At 28.0% G+C, this 22,034-nt stretch overlaps 1 protein-coding gene across 1 annotated transcript; it reads right to left on the bottom strand.

The window, feature by feature from the left end:
* Window positions 1-3,652: 3,652 nt before the first annotated feature.
* REG (proteasome regulator gamma) lies at window positions 3,653-5,213 on the bottom strand. The gene is made up of 3 exons (XM_065509143.1): window positions 4,940-5,213; window positions 4,485-4,866; window positions 3,653-4,423 (listed from the first exon to the last, which is right to left on the bottom strand). Exons 1-3 carry the CDS (start codon window positions 4,961-4,963, stop codon window positions 4,056-4,058), a joined length of 774 nt encoding a protein of 257 aa, XP_065365215.1. The 5' UTR covers window positions 4,964-5,213; the 3' UTR covers window positions 3,653-4,055.
* Window positions 5,214-22,034: the final 16,821 nt, after the last annotated feature.

Here is a 22,034-nt window from a genome sequence, read left to right as displayed (position 1 = left end):
TGTGTTAAGAATTTTTCGATCTCACTCCTTAGTTAATCGCTGCTTTACGTCAAATTATGATTCCAACCAGATTCAATAAGTTCGTAATTTCGATCGTATCGAAAGTGAATATTTTCAAATTATTTTATCTGTTTTTAGTCACTAAGAATATTGTGTCCGTATCCTTGTTGTGTAATGAATAATAGGTTAAAACTTTATTACTAGAACAGCTTACATATTTTTTTTAAATTCATAAATTTTGTAGTCCAATATTGCAGACTAACAGGCTAAGAATCCACCATTAATTTCGTTATTCGTTTTCAAGTGTTAAACCAACTTAGGCCTTAAAAAATAGCTCATCACTTAATGTGTGGTCTGGGAAAACCAAATTAACTTGGCTTATTTCTATTCGATATTAGCCTTTTATAATTTATTAGAAAGAGTGATTTCTTTAAAATAAAAATATAACAACATTTAATTGATTTCCGGCGCTTGTTCCTGTTATCAAAATGTTTAGGTACTCAAAAACATAACAACAATTTTTAAGGACGTGTCTAATGTAAATTGTCTGTAATTTACATGTGTACAAAGTAAGTATACATATTCAATTGAATTTATATGTATGTATATAAATAATATGCAAAACAAAATTAAAAAAGTGTATACAAATTTTAGAGATCAGAAAAATAGTTAGGATATTCATTTAAAAAATAATGGAAAATTACACTCTGATTTTTATACACTTTTACACAACAGAAACTTAAACAAAATTCCACAATAAAATACAACTTTTTTTTAGACTTCTTTTAAAAAAATCAGAGTGTAATTTTCCATTATTTTTTAAATGAATAAAAAATGTATGTATGTAATCAAAAGTGGCAGGCATTTGTTGTTTATCCTGCAGAATAGAAAACTAAATAACAATTAATTCTTAAGTTAACTAATTGAAATGCTTTTTGTAAATATTAACCTTAAGTACATAAAATAAACGTGTCTTTTTACATTTTAATGTGTAATAATTAATTTATTGAGAAAAATTGATTTACTTAATTTAAAAAGCACCTTCTTTGTTGCTATTTAATTCTACTTTTTTACCTAAATAAGCTATATGTAAATTAAAATGTTGTTTTATTTTATTAAGCACTGATTTAATTGTAATATAATTAAAGAATAGTATGTTTAACTTTTACATGGTAAAAACAAAACATAAAAATAAATTTATTTAATAAAAAAAATAGTTATTTTATTTATCGCATTCTTATTATACCCTATTTCACAAAGAGTTGTAAGTACTGTTTAAAACTGACCGATTTGTGGATTAACCGAAAATTGTTTTTTTATAAGCCTGATTTTCGTTAAACAGTGTTCGTTCGCTATAACGAGTTTAACGACATTTCAATCGCATTTTATTGCCAAGAAAAATAAAAAATTACGTGAATGATTCAATTTAACATATCTCTAATCAATAGATGTTATGATCTAATGTAATGATTCAGTCATTAATAAGATTTAGTATCTCAACATTTTATTTTTTAAGGAATTTCAATACATTCGATAAATCTATTGTTTCATTATGTGTATTTTATTCAAAATTATTTTAAAACAACTTGAAAATTGAAATCGAGAAAGCTTTTTAATCATCAGTTTCATATTTTTAATCAGACGAAATGTTGTGATTAGTCAGTATTGGCAGCGAATAGACAAAATTTGTGATTCATTAAAATCGGCCCAAAATATATAACATTTCGCAATCCTTTAATTAAAAATTCCAAATATTGAAAAATTTGACCTTTGACCTTCACAATTTAAGGTTTAACGTCTTCCAATTTTAGTAAAAGTTTCAGACTGTATTTAAAATTACCCGGACTATAACGGTATCCTACGAAGACAAAAACTCATACACAAGTAAATACACAATAAAAAATTGAAAATGGAGATTCGAAACAGCCGTTAAAAAATTTTATTTTTTTGGTCATACCTGCGAATAGGTTAACGGTATCCTACGAAGACAAAAACTCATACACAAGTAAATACGGATATATTTTAAATAAAAATAGCTTTTATTTAAATTTTTCTCGAAATATGTTATTTTTTTCCTAAATTCCTTGTTCTATTAATGGTCTGGCGAATTTAAAATTTTTTAACCAAATTTTGCCATTTATATCTCACTAGTTGACCGCCCCGGCTTCGCCCGGTAGCATTTACTAATGTTAGTTCTTCAAGTTTCTCCAATCCACATAAACCTGCCTGTTCTTATTTATTTGCAAATAAAATATCTATTTTTTTCTTTATAAACCATCTCCAGAAAATTTCGAATCGAATAAAAAAAAAATCAGCCAAATCGCTCCAGCCGTTCTCACGTGATGCCATTACATACATGGACCATTTCATTTTTATATATATAGATTACAACGATAATTACGTACACATTTCGATTCTTTTACATGCAATTGCAAAAGTATTTATTTAGTAGCAAAATTTTTACAACACCTGAAAAATTTGCATTTTTCCCGAATTTCGGAGATAATACAGTTTTTGGGTAATTTTAACCCAAAGTTAATTTCCAAAAAAAAAAAAAAATAATGTAATATTCATTAATATAACTAAATCTACATATTTCTAGAACACAATGCAGAAATTTATCGAGTTTCACCTATTTATTTCATATAAATAGTAAAATTTTGCATATATCTGAACTTTGACGTCGATGCGCGTCCAGAAATCGTTGTCCGATTTGGCTCAAATTTTCAGCACTTAACTTTTAGGCCTAGTATCACAATGATAGTTGCCTCAATTAAATTTGGTGAACATTTTTTGATGGTCAATCGTGTTCCGTTGCATAATTTTGGCGCGTTTATGTTGCGGAGAAACATTATCTGTGATCCAACCTTCAATGTTTCAGTAGAATAATTGAGACTTGTTCTTCGTTCATTACTGTGTCAATCGATTTGTATTTCATTGTGTCGCCAGTCAGTTTCAATTCATTCGCTCATTGAGCTTGTTGACATCATAATTTTTTGGTATCAAAATTGCACGTTCCCACAGCCGACAACGATTGAATATTCATTTGCATTTGGCTGAAGTTCGGCGGGAACGAAATCTGATTTGTCGACGTTGTTTACTATATTAGTTGTACTTTCGGATCATTCGCTTCAGAGTACACCACTGTGAATTAAAATTTTTAGAATGATGTTAAGCAACGAAATTAAAATTAGCATTGTTTGATCGTTGGGAATGAAGAAAAACATTTATTTCTCGAATGAATTTATAAATAAATTTTCGAAAATTTTTTTTTACCTTGAAATCATTAGCGGTTTGTGTAAAAATTTGATTTTACCACGCCCCTGTGCCCACAGACCGAAAATCAAAAATCTGAAGATTCACTGAAAATTTGATAAAAAAATCGGTCGACCCGTTTTCGCAGTTAGTGGTGACATCAAAATGTACATTTCTTTTTATATATAAGATAAACTGTTACTGGGATCTTGATTTGTTCCCTGATAAGGGTTTCCTCCAAAATTCTTAATTTTTTTAATATACCAACTCGATGTATTGGTCGTTGGTTTGTCTGCTAGTTCTACTATCAATCCAATAAAATAATAAAACACTTAGAAGAAAACTAAAACTTTTTAAAACCAATTTGGAATTCCCATAAATAATTTTTGATAAAACCTTTTTGTTTTCCTTGTTTTAAGCAAATTAATGTTATTTGTGATGATGGTAAGTACATGTTTTATAAAGGAGTAAGCATTTCAATTTACACCTTCAGAGTATAGATCTTATTAACATATACGTAAAATATTATAATTATATTATAAAATTATAAACAGTATACATATATTTTCTGGAGAACATTAAAATGTAAATTTTGAATTTATTTTTCGTTATGGGTAGTAATAGTACGAAATATTGTTAAATTATTGAAAAGAAACAAAGTTGTATTACAACAGGATTACTGTTCCTTTGGGGTTCTTATAAATTTATGGTTGAATTTTCTCAATCTTTGTTTTTGTAAATACAGAAAGTTTGAGAACGGCTTTGTTTGTTTAACAAGATTTTTTGCTCCATCCATCGTATTAGTAAAGACTTTCGGCATTTGAGGAACGTGGTTTTTTAAGTTTTTCCATATTTTTAATTACAATATCATGTAGTGATGAATAACGATTTCGCACTTCGCAAACTACAAGCCACAGACTTAAATACTCCTTTTCGTCCAATTCAACCACTGCACGTCTGTAATCGTCAATATGGGGATATTTAGCCACTTTTGACACAACTTTAGCTCTTGATAGGAAATAGCGGGATATTTGATCGAAAAATGCAGCCGCCTCAGATTCCACTGTTTGAATTTCTGCCAAGGTATCCTCTTGGATTGAAACGCCAAAGTTGTTACCGTCTTCAATTTTAGGAATCATAAATGAAATCCACATCTTGAGCAGATTTGCTAAAAATAAAAAATATTCAAATAAACATTCCATTTAAATTTTCAAAACATGAAAACTCACAGTCTTCAACCAATTTGCGTATAATTGGTTTAACGATTTTAATCATCTCGCATAACGGCGCATTGCAGGGAACACTACCACTTGGCAAGTACATAACTTTAGTGCCGGAATTTAATGGATTGTCAGTACGTGGCCTCTTGGCTGTTGGTTCATCGTCAGCATCACCACCACCAGCTGCGGAGTTGCTTTCATTAGCTCCATTGTTACTAACAACGATTGGATCTGGGATTGGAATGTTTAAGTCTTGGTGAACTTCAGTAAAGTTACGTTCACTAAACATGGGAGTATCCAAAAGCTCGTTAAGTTCCACAATTTTCTCTGGGAAGCCTTGAATTATTAATTGCTCCGCCTTTTTAATTAAAGAATCTTTATATTCCTGAACCTACAATAATGCAATAAAGAATATTTTAATTAACAGATGAAAAATTATTTAACACCACCACGACACCACATACTTTGGCAACTGTATCACTCGGCATTTTTTCTTCTTTTATTTTTCTTTCGTTGTTTTGGAATAGGTAGCGATTTTTTATATATCTCCTACACAAAAATGGTCTAATTTGACGTTTCTCGAGTTAAAATATGTTTAATAACTGAAACTAAACACCTTTTAAAAATATACTTTTTATGTTTTTCGGTTAAATGTTTGTATAAATTTCGTATAAAAATTTCCGCTTTTTCCGTTTTGTTGGAAGCGTGCTTGCAACTATTTTGACAGCTGCGCTAGAAACGTCAACACGTATGTGAAGAAAACAAACGGTTAATAAATTTTAGCAAATTTCTTACAGAGTTGCAAAATTGCAATAAACTAGTTGCCGCATCATTGCCAGACACAAAATTTCCATTTAAATTTTATGGTTTTTGTTTCTGATTCAGGTATATCAAAGACACCAACCGCCTGTTTTGGTACGGTTAAACAGTGCAAAACAAAGGTAAGGCAGGGAAATGTTTCATACCGGTATTGCCGTTCATTTTCATGTAACTTTTTGTGTGGTGAATAATCTTACCACCCTCGCATTAGTTGTGTTCGCGCGATATAATTCGTATAAAATATCACTGGAAGTTACGGAATTCCGATATTTTTTCAGTAAAAAATATCAACATGAAAAATATGTTTAAAACAAATTGTTGCAAATGTAAACAAAACAAAAAAGTTGAAAATTAACACAATTTACAAGTCTTGCAAAGAAAAGAAGGTAAAATAACACAAAACAAACGTTTTAAGTTTATCTATATATGTATATAAAAATTAAATGGTCCATGTATGTAATGTCATCACGTGAGAACGGCTGGAGCGATTTGGCTGATTTTTTTTCTATTCGATTCGAAATTTTCAGGAGATGGTTTGTAAAGTAAAAAATTAAAAAAATTCGGGTAAAACTCGGAAATTTTTTTGAGGCCAGTCAACTGTAATAAAAAAGCTCCCTAAAGTATGGAGTGCAAATTTATATATTTTATTTGCAAATAAATAAGAACAGTGGGTTGCAGAAACTAGAAGAACTATCATTAGTAAATGCAACCGGACGAAGCCGGGCGGCTCAACTAGTTTATAATAAAATACAACTTATTTTTACAAATTGTTGTTCGCGTACTTTTTGGATATTTTTTTAGATTGAGAGTAAATGTATTTTTACGCTCTAAATTAAAGTTACTGGATAATTTTTACTGGATAAATTTTATTGGTTTCTGATTTTTTTTAATGATTTATTCACAAGTTAATTTTTTTGCATTTTATCCCATTTTTTATGAACCAAATAAGAATTACAAAAACTTAGCAAATCACCAAACGAAATCCAAAAAATTGATGCATGTGGTGGTTACGGCGGTTTCCGAGAAAATTATTTGTGGTTTTAGTTTTTGAATAACTAAGTATTCGTTCGATATATTTTGCTGTAATTCACTTTTATTCCGACGTCATTTTAAAACTTAAAAAAATATCAAAGTTTTTATTTATGCGATTTTATTAATTTTTTTTAAATACAGTATGTCATTGGGTAATTTTTTTCGATTAGCTTTGAAAAACGATGTCCTGTAAGTGATGGCCATTTTCTGCTTCGCATACACGTGCACTTTTTAACATATTTTTAATAACTTTTCGCAAAATTTGGGGTGTAATGGCCATGATATCATTTATTAATGCTGAGAAAAACACTGAAAAAATAATTAAAAAGTTATAAAGAATTCAAACCATATGGCTCATTCCCCGCTCATTTTTATTTATGCGCATGCTAGGAGACTGAACATACAATCCATACAATCATCTCCTCTGTTTTTGCCCTGATCTATCGAAGGACCTCTTGAAGACCTGATCATGATCCTTAGAGTATCACAAAGGCACCAATCATGGACCCAAGTGATCTGGTTAATATTGGCTCTCTTTATTTTAAAAATGGTTATTATTGTTAATGAATTGAAAAAATGACATGTGTCTGCCCGTGATAAGGCAGGCAGCTTTAACCGAAATGATATTGAACGATGATGGAGACCATAGCAGATCACCACCTAGGGGTGGATGTATTATAACCAGTAGGAGGTATGTATGAAATGGATCATTTAGAAATACAACTGCTGAACGAACGAACGCGAACCATTCAAGGGAATGAAGGAAAATAAAGTTTTACTCGAATTTCAGATGTAAGCTTTTGGATTCATTTGCTATTAATTTGAGTACCGATCGCACCATACGTTTGTGGAATCTACTACCTGCCAACGTATTTCCGGCGGATTATAATATTTATCAATTCAAGTCAAACGTCAACAAACACTACTCCCTCTTTCCTCCTTCTCACAACTTTATTTCCTAACATCAACACAATGCACTGCATATATAGGGGTATCCCCTGAGTGTTGGTTATACAAAAAAAAACCATAAAAATTTATGTAGAGAATGTATCCTTGTAATCGTCCTTCATTTTTCATAGTTTGTGTATGTGTGTTTATCATGATGATGTTGTGTGTTTGGTGATGGTTGGAGGGTTTTTGGTTGGTTATAATAATTATTAGGATTGCTTCATATGAACAGAACAAACGAAAGAAACGCCATTGTTGTTTCCCCAAAAAATATATTTTATACCCAAAAATTCCCAGGTGTTTCCCTATCCCAAAAGTACGTAGTAAAAATATAAAAAAATAATTGTATTTTAATTAATATGATTATTCATTTAAATAATATACATATGTACGATATATATGTAAGCTTTATTTGTACCATTTCATCAAATAAAATAGCCAAAATTATTAGTATTTCAACTCATACTCTGTAGAATAATGTAAAAAATTTCACCTTTTTTAAAGAATGGCAAACTGTTTAAAAAAGTATGATAAAAATTCTTCAGTATGTTCTTTCTGAAATGACACTACAAATAGAAGGACCTGAAATAAATGCCTGTAACACACACGTTTTTGAGATTTTGACTAGTAAAAAAAATTTGATAATTTTCTTTCAAAACTAAAATGTTTATTTTCCCCTAATCTGATAACACTGGTTCACTCCTACACTAACTTTACTTGAGATGGAATTTTCTTCAGTTTGTTTTAAAAAATAATTTTTTATTTGCTTCATTCAATTAAATTTATTACATTTTATTTCACCACGAAAGTCGCAAACTTTTATGCAACAAAGCCAAAAGGAATTTCATTTTCCTTAATCCATTAGATTTTAAAAGATGATGTGGGTAAAAATTGGAAATCATAGACGTTTTTTGTAGCAACCCCTAATAAATAATATGGTTGTGTAGGTGTGAGTGAATTTGTATATGATTTATATAACATAAGAAGAACATTTGACAATATGAAATCGTATTAATCAAAACAAACAGTAAAAAGGAGGGACACAAAGAAATCTACTACAGATTACATATATAGTAAACATAGTACATATTACATAAAAAGTGTTAAAGCCACGTGAATGTTAATAAATAAATATCCCTCCCGTTAGTTATGTTTGTATACTAACGATGTAAGCTTACCTACTCCTTCCCCCATTGGCGTTATTAATTCCATGCTGACTGGATCATGACCGTCCCAAAATCATTTATGACTCGGCTGCAAATTTATTTCGTTATTTCTTGCTTGGTTGGGTGTTTTTTTAATAAACCATAATTCCAATTTCCAGTTATACCAAGGCGTATTAATTAATCAGGTGAGAGCGTCTCGGCAACAAATACAACAAAGACAATATTTGTTATTTGTCAAGGGATTGAAAATGTCAAAAAATATATAAAAACAAACAATTAAAAAATAAAAAAATTATAAGTTTTTATATGAAAAATATTAAAAACAAACAAAGTTTGCTCTAACAATGTTTTTTTCTTAAAGATTTAATATTAAAAACGGCGAGCGGGGATAGAAAGCAAAATGATTCCAGCGGAACTATCTAACTATCCATTTATGTATGTCCGTCTGTCTGTCTTAAATACAAAACAACGTCCAAAATACACAGCCAAATTCTTCTAAGGAGTATTGAAATTCAGCAAAAGCTATAAATTGATGCATTTTCACCAAACAATTTCCAATACTGCTTATTTTGGTTTTGCAAATATTATTGTTTTTGTTTGAACAAATTTATTTAAACAATTTTCAGTTTTTTATTTTCTTTTTAAATATTTCGAATGTCAACAACAAACAGTAAACAAATTTTTGACACTTTGAAACACAACATAAATAAATAAACAAAAATCAGCTGTGCTCGTAACTTCACCTTATTGAATACTTTTTATTATTAATTTCCGTTAATTTTATGCAAGTTGTTGATCATGGAATAAAGGGAGATATTTCTTACCTAGCGTTTACACACACAAGTAACAGTTAGAAAAACTCAATCAAATATGGGCAATTCCACGAGAATGACTACCACTAGTGAATTTAACTGGACAGTTATTTGTTGACACTTTCAACAATAATTTAGATAGCATTTGGAAGATTGTTTTTGCAAAAATCACCAAACCGAGTCTTTTTTGAGTACTTTTGGTGATCAAAAAGGCTGACTTCCAAAATGTATCAATGCAAAGTTTGTAAGCAGTTCTCCTACGGTATTTTAAATATGTACATATTTAAACTTCCTAAACAATGCAAATATGTATATACTTTGTTTACATTTACGATATGAAATGAACATAATGCAAATTATCATTTTTTTGACTGAAAAATATATTAAAGTAATTATTTGGAGTTTATATTAAGTTTTTTTTATCCAAAAAAAATAATATTACTTCCATTTGTGAGTCGGCCATTTTCTATATTCTTTTTTATTTGTGTGCGTAAATAAAAAATTGTCAAAGAAAGCATCAACTATAAAACCGATGCGTGATTGCTTTTTTACTGCGTTCAAAATACTCATTTTCGGCATTTTGAAATAGTATACACAGTAAGCATTTTGTATGCCGGCATTATGAAACAGTATACTTTGTTCAAATACAAAGCAACTAACATTTTGGAAGTCAGCCAGACTGATTAATAAGTAGTACGCTTAAACAATGATTCGAAAATGATGCCCATTAATAATTAAAAAGTAATTTATTTGAAAAACAATAACAAAATTTACATCAATCATAAATAGATCATTCAGGTGTTCTAAATATGATTGTTTACAAATATTTTTTTTAATTATATTTCACGCAGTTGGAAGATCAAAAATTGTTTCATGTACTATGGTTTTTGTTTGTAACAGGACAACAATTTAAAAAATAACTCAAAAATGATTCCTAAATACTTATCAAATATCAGCCAAAAGTGATTAGAAAAGAGGCTCATAAAAGACTCTTTTAGAAGATACTCCAAAAGATGTTGGCTGGGCTAAAATGAGTTGATATAATTCTCATTTGGTTTATAATATTAAATGTATAAGTATTTTAGTATTACAGATTGGGTGACTAATCGAAATGCTAAAGGCCCAACTATAATATGCATACACTAGCTTAAGTCAGCTTAAGCAACTGTATTTGCTTAAGCAAAGAACCATGGTGTAATGATATACAAGGTGACATTAATCAAACAGCTGATTATTTTTTTGCTCGAGTTTGTTTACAACTTCAATCTTGTCAAAATTTTTTTTTGCTGTAGTTTGTATACATTATGTCAGTTGTTTTTGACACTATAAAAGTTATTTGTTTTTGTATTGTTGTATTTGTTGCCGTAACGCATACACCTTATAATCATTACGCCATGCAAAGAACGGAGCTGGTCGCACATTCCGTAAGTTTGTTTATTGTATACAAAGAAAATAAAGAAAAAATGAAAAGTATGAAGAAAATTAATTTATTTTCATAAAATAATAAGAAATACGTATTTTTTTAATTACGTGTTGCACATAAATGTTCAAATGGGGCTAAATTGTTTTGAATGCACATAAGTACATTATGGCCACCTAAAAGTTTCTTCCGATTTTTTTAAGCATTTGACAGTCGCTGAAGTATCAAAAATTACTCGAATTTGATTAAAATTTCCAAAATATGCTAGCTGGGATACTAATTATATTTTAAACTTATTTTGTGTATATGTATTTGTAAAAGAAAATGGTACAAATGACCATTAATGCGTAAAATGCCAATTTCATAAAATTTTTAATCGCAATATAAAAATACACAATTTAATTGCTTTTTAGAAAACATAAGAGGAATATGAATGTGTCAAATCTTATCATCCAAAACTTCATTAATACAATTTAGATGATAACTGACATTAGGTGTGTTCGCGTACTGTCCAGTAAAAAATATCCAGTAACTTTATTTTAGAGAGTAAAAATAAATTACTCTCAATCTGAAAAATTACAAAAAAATGTACGCGAACAACAATTTGTAAAAATAAGTTGTTTTTTATTATAAATCAATTCAAAACGTTTGTATTGTGTTATTTTACATCTTTACTTTGCAAACTTGTAAATTGTATTAATTTTCAACTTTTTAGTTTTGTTTATATTTGCAACCATATGTTTTAAACATATTTTTACGTTGATATTTTTTACTGGACAAAAAAATATCCACTAAAAAATATCATGTTCTCTATCTATGAACTGTCACTTTTAACACTCTCTTGCTCTCTCGTTACAAGTTTTTAAATGTAAACGAACATAATCCAGTAACTCCACTGATAATTTGCACAAATTATTACAAATTAACAAGTACGCGAACACTACTATTGTGAATTTATATTGTTTTCATTAAGTCATATAAAGTTAATCAATTCATTACATCTTTATAACATAAAAACTAATGATTTTTTCTTAAGGTACATAAATAAAAAAATATCTTGTTTATATGAGACTAACATATAAAGATGTTCCTTATAAAGGACAGCCCAGCATAACTTATATTGTCCAGAAATTGTTCATTAAAGCTGTACAATGAAGAATATTAATAACAAATTGTAAAAAATAATAAATGTATACAGGCAAAGCTCGTTGTAACGAATTTTATATACATAATTGATGTCAGACCTTTTCGTTAAACTGAAAAATTCTTTATATCCAACATCATTTATGTATGTACATTTTTGGAACTCATACCCTCTATTTTTTTATATATATAAAACTATAGTTAAATATGAAATTTTGTCTTTCTATCATGATTGCAACCCGTGCCGACTTGCGATTTAGTTCTGAGGTGCATTTTACAAGGGAAAAAAATCTGTACGTAATTGTCGTTCTAATAAGATATAAAACACAAAAATTGGTTAAAAAATGTTAAAGTTATTAAAAAATCGCCAGGCCATTAACGTGTCTCAGGCCACTAGAACAAGAAATATAGGAACAAAATTAACATTTTTTGAGAAATATTAAAATAAAAGCTTATTTTTATTTAAAATATATCCATATTTACTTGTATATGAGTTTTTGTCTTCGTAGGATAACGTTAACCTATTCGCAGGAATATCCAAAAAAAATATTTTTTTTAACGGCAGTTTCAAAACTCCAATTTCAAATTTTTAAAAATTTTGTTAAACAAATTTCAGAAGTTTTTGATCATCACATAGGTATTTATTTACAACATAATAGGGAATAAAAATGTGAAAAAAAGAAAGTCAATATCTCCTATACTTTTTCCGTACCTGCGATTTAAATTTTGCGATTTTCGAGAAAAACTAATTTTTTTGGCCATATTTTGGCGAATCAACCGAATTTCCTTACTGTTATGATATTTAAGTAAAAGATATTCAGAATATTATAGACCAGGTAATTTTAAACCTAGTCTGAAAGTTTTACTAAAATCGGAAAATGTTAACCCTTAAATCGTGAAGGTCAAAGGTAAATTTTTTTCAATATTTGAAACTTCTAATGGAAAGATAGCGAAGTGTTATATATTTTTGGGCCGATTTTTATTAACAGTGTCCAAGTTAAAAAAATGCGTTTGTTCGATTTGTGAATTTGTGAGAAAAAAGTTAAAAAGAAAAAAAACGTATTATTGAATGATAATTTTTATTCATATAGGACAATAAAGCGCTACTGAGAGACAAGGAACCTAAGTTTGTTGTTAAAAACCAATGTAAATCAATGTAATCTTGATTAAACGCTTATTGGCCAAGTTATTGGCGAATTTAGATATTTTGAGTTTTTATATAAAAAATTAAATTTTGGTCAGAAATATGAGTGATTACAGATCGAGTTCCTTTTCTTGAATAAACGCTTATTGGCCAAGTTATTAGCAAATTTAAATTTTTTAGTTTTTATATAAAAAATCGATTTTTGTTAAGAAATATGAGTGATCACAGATCGAGCTCCTTTTCTTGATTAAACGCTTATTGGCCAAGTTATTAGCGAATTTAGATATTTTGAGTTTTTATATAAAAAAAATAAATTTTGGTCAGAAATATGAGTGATCACAGATCGAGCTCTTTTTCTTGATTAAACGCTTCTTGGCCAAGTTATTAGCAAATTTAAATATTTTGAGTTTTTATATAAAAAATTGAATTTTGGTCTGAAAAATGAGTGATCACAGATCGAGCTCCTTTTCTTGATTAAACGCTTATTGGCCAAGTTATTGGCGAATTTAGATATTTTGAGTTTTTATATAAAAAATTAAATTTTGGTTAGAAATATTAGTGATTACTTATCGAGCTCTTTTTCTTGATAAAACGCTTATTGGCCAAGTTATTAGCGAATTTAGATATTTTGAGTTTTTATATAAAAAAATCGATTTTTGTTAAGAAATATGAGTGATCACAGATCGAGCTCCTTTTCTTGATTAAACGTTTATTGGCCAAGTTATTAGCGAATTTAGATATTTTTAGTTTTTATATAAAAAATCGATTTTTGTTAAGAAATATGAGTGATCACAGATCGAGCTCTTTTTCTTGATTAAACGCTTATTGGCCAAGTTATTAGCGAATTTAGATATTTTGAGTTTTTATATAAAAAATCGATTTTTGTTAAGAAATATGAGTGATCACAGATCGAGCTCTTTTTCTTGATTAAACGCTTATTGGCCAAGTTATTAGCGAATTTAGATATTTTGAGTTTTTATAAAATAAAAAATCGATTTTTGTTAAGAAATATGAGTGATCACAGATCGAGCTCCTTTTCTTGATTAAACGGTTATTGGCAATGTTATTAGCGAATTTAGATATTTTGATTTTTTATATAAAAAATCGAATTTTGGTGAGAAATATGAGTGATCACAGATCGATCTTCTTTTCTTGATTAAATGCTTATTGGCCAAGTTATTAGCAAATTTAGATATTTTGAGTTTTTATATAAAAAATCGATTTTCGTTAAGAAATATGAGTGATCACAGATCGAGCTCTTTTTCTTGATTAAACGGTTATTGGCAATGTTATTAGCGAATTTAGATATTTTATAGATTCGAATTTAATGTTCTTAATTTTAAAATTTCAAGCATCTAGGCGATATCCGATAATAGTATTAAAGAGTGAAAAAATAATTAAAACTTAAAAAAATTCGGCAACAGATTTGAAGGTTGAAGGTTCAAAAGCCATTAAATGTATAAGGAAGACTTGAACATTGAAAGAAAATCTGGATCAGGAAGAAAACAAGTCTTAATAGATATTGGTAAAACAAAAGAATTCGAACAACTCTTTCGGAGAGCACCGAACACTTCTATCAGAAACTCTTCTAGGACCATATCCTCAAAAAGGTAACGGAAGCAACTATAAAATCTTTAATGAGAGGATGTCCGGAAAAAGTGGATAAATTTTGAAATACCGAGTAATATGCCAATATTTTCATATGTAATGGATTTGTACAATAGTTGAATAAATTTACGTATATTTGAGAATTTATAAATTGAACGGTTTGAGTTTTATTTAACTGAATACAAGTATATGGTTTTTCAGACTCTTTATTTCGAAAATTGCTTTTGTTTCTGTAATACAATCAGAAGATGTTTATATTTTTACCTCGATTGGTATTAAATAAATACTAATTAACAAAATATTTTCTAATTTAAATATTAAATATTTGTAATTACTTTTGTGTTCCTAAACATTAAAAGGGCATTAATGCATATTTTTTTTATTGAAATATTAAATAAAAAAATGTAATTACATATATTTCGTTTTTTTTTAACTTTTTGTTAGGTTTGATGCATTTAATATTAATACCGGTATAAATACCGATATATTAGTTGTATACCGATACCGTTATAATTTAAATATCGTTACCGATACCGAAATAATAATAAAATTAATACCAATGCCGTTATTCGTTTTGGTTGCCAATCTTGATTTTTATGGTAATTTTTGTGGAATAGTTAATATTGCGTATACGACACAGTCTACATTTTTAATGTAATATAATATTTCATGAGCCTGAGAAGAAGTCGGGAACTTTTTTTGTGGCACTAATGAACTTTTTTTCTGGACATGCACGACTGATTTGTTAAAGCAGCGGTTGTATCTGCATCGACATCCATAGCCTTTTTTGATATTTTTTTTTTAATTCTCCGCTACTTTATTTGGAATTGTATGCCTTAACGATTTTCTCCACGTTTGCCGTAGATTTTTCTTTACTATCCACCGACATTGGAACATTAGTTGTCAAATGTTCCAATGTCGGTGGATATTTCCTTTCTTTTTGCCATTTTCAGATTCGTTATATTAATAAAATATTAGCACCAACAAATCTTACACATGCAGCTACTATAAAATCAATTATGAAAATAATGTCTTTATCATAATAATGTAGCATAGAAGTAGAATTCATATGTAGACTTTTGCAACACTATTGCAGTGATATAAAGTCCACCCTGATTCGTATGTATGTAGAGTTTTGCGAGTAAGTGCAAGTACAATATTTCATCACAAATCATAATTTCCATATTATTCAGATCACATGTACATACATATTTTTTTGCAAATATTTTGAATTTTTCAAAGATTTCACACAGTTCAATTAACCATAATACTATAAAAAGGTTCGCGTATGTATTTATTACCCAAGAATGATAAACTAAAGATTACGCCATGCGCATGATTTCCCTTTAGATGACGTAAATGTTCCTTTTTATGGGTTGCCAAGTCTGTTCCATAGGTGAAAATTATAATTTCTTGCTAACAATTGTATGTATTATGTGAGAGTTTGCAACCCTGGAATTAAAATTACTTGACTATTAGCCAATAGGAACACAGGTTGTGTGACGTCAGATTTCCCTTGTTTATTACCCACAATTTAAAGATTTTGTATTCATTTTGTTTTCAGCTTTCGTATGTTGTTTGTAAATTTTTTATTTAAATTTTATTTCAGTTTGAAGTTTTTTTCAAATGTTTGTGGCGGAAACTAAAAAAAACTGAGTTAGGGCTTTTACAGGAGAGTTTCCGCTCTATGTATATTTCTCTATGTTTTGTGGTTTATTTATTTATTCTATTGGAAGCAAAATATTTGAAAACGATATTATGATAACATCATTTTCAATAATAAAATAATCGTCCCCATAATATAATATGGTTTTCACTACCATATCGTTCTCTGGTTTATTGGGATGGGAGTTTATTTAACATAATGTAGTAAGTATTATTATTCCGTCTCCTCATGTTAAGTATTTTAATAAGTCTCATTTAATGATAAAGTCATTTGTCATTTCCTAAATTACCTTTTTTCTACACAAACATATTGTGTGACACTATCTATGAAATACTACAAGAAGCAACCTTAACTTGATAAAAAAAAACATCGTTCGAAGTTCTTTCTGCCACGAAAAAAATAAAAAAGAAGTGCCGTCGTCCATCCCATTTTAGTGCCATTTATGTCTTGAAATTTTTTTCATGGTAATAACCTTTTAATAAAGATTTTGCTAAAGAAAATTAAATGTTTTGTAAAGCACTTTTTAAAAGGAAAACGTGCCCGAAATTTTAAAGATTTCGTTAGACTTTACTGGAAATTAATGATATTTAGAGGCAAAGTATTTTTTTTTAGAGTTTTATATGAATGGAGGTCATTAAATTAAAAAGATTTGTTTAATTTTTGTAACATTTATGAAACAAATCTAGGCAGTAAATTATACACAACCTCTAACTTTGATGTACATAGTAAAAAATAGCCATTTTATTTATACATTTTAAGTACAACACTTTAAAGTGAAATGTACGTATTATCTACATACATATGTGTGTAATAAGTAATATTGTTGAGCTTATTTAAAAGTGGAAATTATTATGCATTTTTCGTGTATTTTTTAAATTTAAAGAAAACAACAAATTTAAATTAAACTAAAAAACAATACCAATTTTTATTTTAACAATTTTGTTTAAATTCATCTTAAAATTGCTTAAATATTTATTTGTCACTTATTTGTGCAAAAACTTTAAATTAAATTCTTTTCTCACTTTTGTGACAACCAAAACCTGCAAAGCATAAAATAAATCACATTCCCTCTGAATATAATAAAATGTAAATTTTACGTGACAAAATAAAAGTTGAAAAAAACACTATTACAGAGTTTTGTGAATGGTTACAATATTAATTTGTAGTAACTAAATATATATGTACATTAGACATGCTCTTAGAAAATAGATTTGCTTTGGATGGGTCTTATTTTGTTCGTTAGTAGCTAAAACTAACTACTGCAAAATTTAAATGAAAACGGATAACTAGAACATGTGCCGGAAATCGATTGAAAGTTGTAAAATTGGGTAAATAATGGTACTTTTTCAGATATCTTAAAAAATTTCCCTATTTAAAAACTGTTTTTGAAACATTTTCAATAAACCTAAACTTCTAGAGAAAATTATCTTTCCAACAAGGTATAAAGCAACATCATTTGAACATCGAGTTAAAAAATAACCAAGTTATTAGCATTTCCCTACGTCATATATTCAAGAAAAACGATATTTTTGTATTATTTGCTCACTGTTTTGCATGCAAAAGTTATGCAAACAACTATGTCAACAATAGAAATGCGAGTAAAATATGAGTAAACTAGCACTTTTTGCTCAATATTTAGTCAGATAAAACTCGTATAACTTTGTTATTTTTCATTCGAAATTATTGTTTTATACCTTGTTAGAAAGATAATTTTCTCTAGAAGCTTAGGTTTATTGCAAATGTTTAAAAAACAGTATTCAAATATGGAATTTTTTTAAGCTATCGGAAAAAGTACCATTATTTAACCAATTTTACAACTTTCAATCGATTTCCGGCACGTGTTCTAGTTATCCGATTGCACTTAAATTTTGCAGTAGTTAGTTTTAGCTGCTAATGAACAAAATAAGACCTATCCAAAGCAAATCTATTTTTTAAGGGCCTGTCTAATGTACATTGTAAATACATACATACGTATTATTTGTGCAGATAAAAATATAATAAATACTGCGGCAAATATTTGTAGAAAATTCAAACATTTTTCATCGGCCATTATAAATTGTTGAATTTTACGAATTAAATGCATCCAACTAAATATACAATTATTATTATTTGACTAGTTTGAAATTTGTTGTTAGTAAAATATGCGACATAAAACAGATCTCCACACAAAGGTGGTACATATGACCTGGATTAATAGTCATTAATAAATGTACATATATAATTGCTTTAAAAAATAAAAGTCTGAATTAAATAATGCTCATTATTTTGTATTACATTGTTTGTGATGAGTACTAAAAAATTTTAAACAAATAAAATTGTAAAAAGGTTTTTCTGATAATTATTTTTTAATATTAATTTTTCCTAAATTTTAGCCTGAATTAAGCTAGGAAGTATGACATATCTTTGTAAAAACAAAATAAATTATGTCCATGTATTTCTTATAAGAGTTATAAAGTCAAACTGGTAATAATAAGTAAAATAAAAATACAAACGAAATACATTTAAAACACACTCTGATGACCCAAATGAAAATTACATTTTCTTTTTAAATCATGAGTTCTATTTGTACTTTATATGTACATTAGTGTGGCCCCGATCCTTTGTAATAAATCTGTACTATATTTGTATAGAAAATTATATGATAGTATAAATTGCACGTGTCCTTGTTATATGAAACGATGAGACCTATCCAAAGAAAATAATCAACTGTTTTAAGGGCAAGTCTAATGTAAATACTCGTATATATTATATGTATATTAGAGTGATCGGTCCGGTTTATAATAACCGGTTATAACCGGTTTTTTTGAAAAGCCCACATTTTGAATATCGAAGAAACCGGGTTTTTCTCTTCGAATAGCCGGTTTTTTTAAAAGTGTGTTTTTATGAGTTTTGGTGTATTAAAAACTTTAAAAAATATTTCAAATCCCAAAAACTTTTTTAAAACAAATACTCCAACTATTTTATATTTACATATATAAACGTAACAAGCGATCTGGAAAGCTTAAAAACGTACTCAAAGCTTTGTTAACTATATGTCCTACAAGTTCACTGACCCCCATTTTCACAATCTCTGGTTATTTTTTATCGTGACGTTAAACTGACAATTCTCATACAAAAAAAATGTTAATTGGAGGTTTATCATTACGAAAAACGTTAACCAGATATTGAGAAAATAAAAACAAAAAAAAAAATCGAGATATTTTTTTTGGCCAATTTATGTTTCTAAAAACCTAACGTAGTTGTTGACATTTGCAATTAAATAAAATTCATAAAATATCAACCACTCACTTTTAGAAAAAATTTAATTTTAATTTCAGCATGGGTCAAATTTGATCCAAAGACCTTGTGAAGGTTAATAGAAATAATCAAAATTAGAATTAAACAGTTTTTAATCATTCTAAAAAGGCTTATTTTTTGTTATATGATCTCATTTTTGTTGTGTTATGATTTTCCATGAACTGTTTTTGTTTTAATAACTATTATTTTAATAAATAAATCGTTTCAATATTTTTTGAAAAAACCGAAACCAGTTTATATTAAATTGCATATTTTCGAAGAAACCGAAAACCGGTTTCTAAAAAATGTCGAAGAATCGATCACCCTAATGTATATCCATAGACAGTATTTCCTTTTTTCCAACATTCGTATTTGCTGTGATAAAATAAACACTTTGTGTATTCTTAGTGTAAATTTTTTATGATGTCTGTTTTTGATCGTTAAAAAATGCTTATGTTTTATATTCTTTAACGTTATCACTCACTCACTCATGTGTTTTACGGCTTGAAATTCAGCAGCATTGATTATTTTTACTGATGGTTTTATGAGCTTTCTAAAGATTTTACTCATTATTTCAAAGTTATATTGTATGACATTATGTTGGCAAACATACATAGAAACATTGTTGTAGAACAGCCTTGAAATAAAAAATAAGGATTTTGCTTTAGAATTAAAGAAATCATAGGATTTAAATTTATTTGTATGTGTGGTGTAAATTAAAGGGATTCATAATATTAATGCTGCTTGAAACGACACTATGTAGAACAGTTCACCCACATTATTCTATATTTATCATATTCAAATTTACAAATTACTCTTTGTTATATTTTGAAATAAAATCCATAAATACCTATATAGTTTTTTTTTAATTTACTTGTATTTATTTAGTTTGTGTTTATTTTTATATTTATTTTATTTATATAATTTGTATGTATGTAAAATATAATATAATATTATTTGGTTCATAAAGACAATACATAATATACATATACATATGTATGTATGTATGTATCTTTAAATAAATTTTGATCTTACAAATTTAATGTACAATAGATACAGATTCTTTTTATACGTAAATAAATATAAATAATACAGTTTATTCATGCTAATTGTATAAACATTGTACACTACACAACTTAATAATATTTGAAATTTTTGTTTATCTAAATATAATTATTTCAGTATTAAATAATTCAATAAATTTGGTAAATTTGGTATATTTTTTGTATGTACCTACAGTGTCGTACAAAATCAAAATTAATACATTTTTAAAAACGTTTTAAATTGAAAGTAGTAGTGTTATATTCGTCTGTGCAGAATCTTGTATAGCCTTCTATGTGGACTTGAATAACTTATGGGCCGAACTGTACCGAATTTGATAGAGTGATTAATTTCTTAAAACTTTAAATGAGTTATTTCGAAATTTATGTTAATTTGAAAATAAAATATTTTTCTGATATAGGGATTAGGGTCAATTATGAACCGATCCTCTCAAAAGTTGGTTCATATCAAAATTTGTAAATTTGTTTGGGGGTCATGGACTGATATTTTCAATAGCAAGCAAACCTTATCAACAAAGAGTATTTGTGAGAAATGTCTGCCAGCTAGATCCTTTTGTTTGGGCTCTATCGTGTTTTCAGCAGAGAGACAGGCGGTAGACGGACGGTCATAGCTAGATCATTTTATTTAGCGCTTTTTAATAACCCAATAGTGGAATTTTTGACAGAAAGCACTTTTTTAATTAACAAACAACAAAGTGGTCAATGCCACTAGCAGAATGTATATATAGTTTAAAGTTAACAAATAAAAGAGATATCGTGATAATGTGGGTACGATAGATATGTTGAAAGAATGGCCTGCCAAGGTTGAGAGCAATCGATTTAGAGCTACATTTAATTTTATGTATGTATGTATACAGCAAATGTTTCGAACGACACTGTATGATGCACTTGTTATATTTATTTATTTAATTATTTTTATCATAAATATTTTTGTTAGAGTTTTGTTTGTTGTATATGTTTGTAGTAAAGCTTTTTTCCATTGCCTTGAGCACTGTTCCTTAACTAAATATAATGAAATGAATATGAGTTGAGAGAAACAGTGCTGTTTATTTAATAATTATATATTCCAAATTTTATTTGGTGTATTTTTTTTTCAATATATATTATAAAAAACAAAAAAGAGACTTGATATACATTTGTATGAATAATAAAATGATTGTTTTGTTTTGTAAAACAAGCGGTATTTATCGTTTGTCATAAACAATTGCTGAATTCACAACAATTTGTATCGTGTATCTTGTATTAAATACAATTTTTGTTTATTAGTTTGTGAACACCCATTCTATATTGTATGAATGTTTTTGAAAGCGTAGTATGTATAACAAGTAGACCGACTCTTATTTTTTTCAAATTACTCTCTCACATATACGGGTACTATGTGTGCTCAGAGAAATTTATAGCTGTAAACCAATACAACTTTTTAAAAACATACAAAATAAAAGTGTATAAGTGTATTTAATTTTT

Source organism: Calliphora vicina, chromosome 4, assembly GCF_958450345.1.
Source record: "Calliphora vicina chromosome 4, idCalVici1.1, whole genome shotgun sequence".
In the NCBI taxonomy this organism is placed as follows: Eukaryota; Metazoa; Arthropoda; class Insecta; order Diptera; family Calliphoridae; genus Calliphora; species Calliphora vicina.
This window is presented reverse-complemented; position numbering and strand designations above follow the sequence as displayed.

Excerpts from the sequence above, each read along its gene's own strand:
- REG (XM_065509143.1), bottom strand. The coding sequence starts at position 4,963 with ATGCCGAGTGATACAGTTGCCAAA. Across the intron at positions 4,867-4,939 it reads CGAGTGATACAGTTGCCAAA|GTTCAGGAATATAAAGATTC; the intron begins GTATGTGGTGTC and ends GCATTATTGTAG. Across the intron at positions 4,424-4,484 it reads ACGCAAATTGGTTGAAGACT|CAAATCTGCTCAAGATGTGG; the intron begins GTGAGTTTTCAT and ends TTTTATTTTTAG.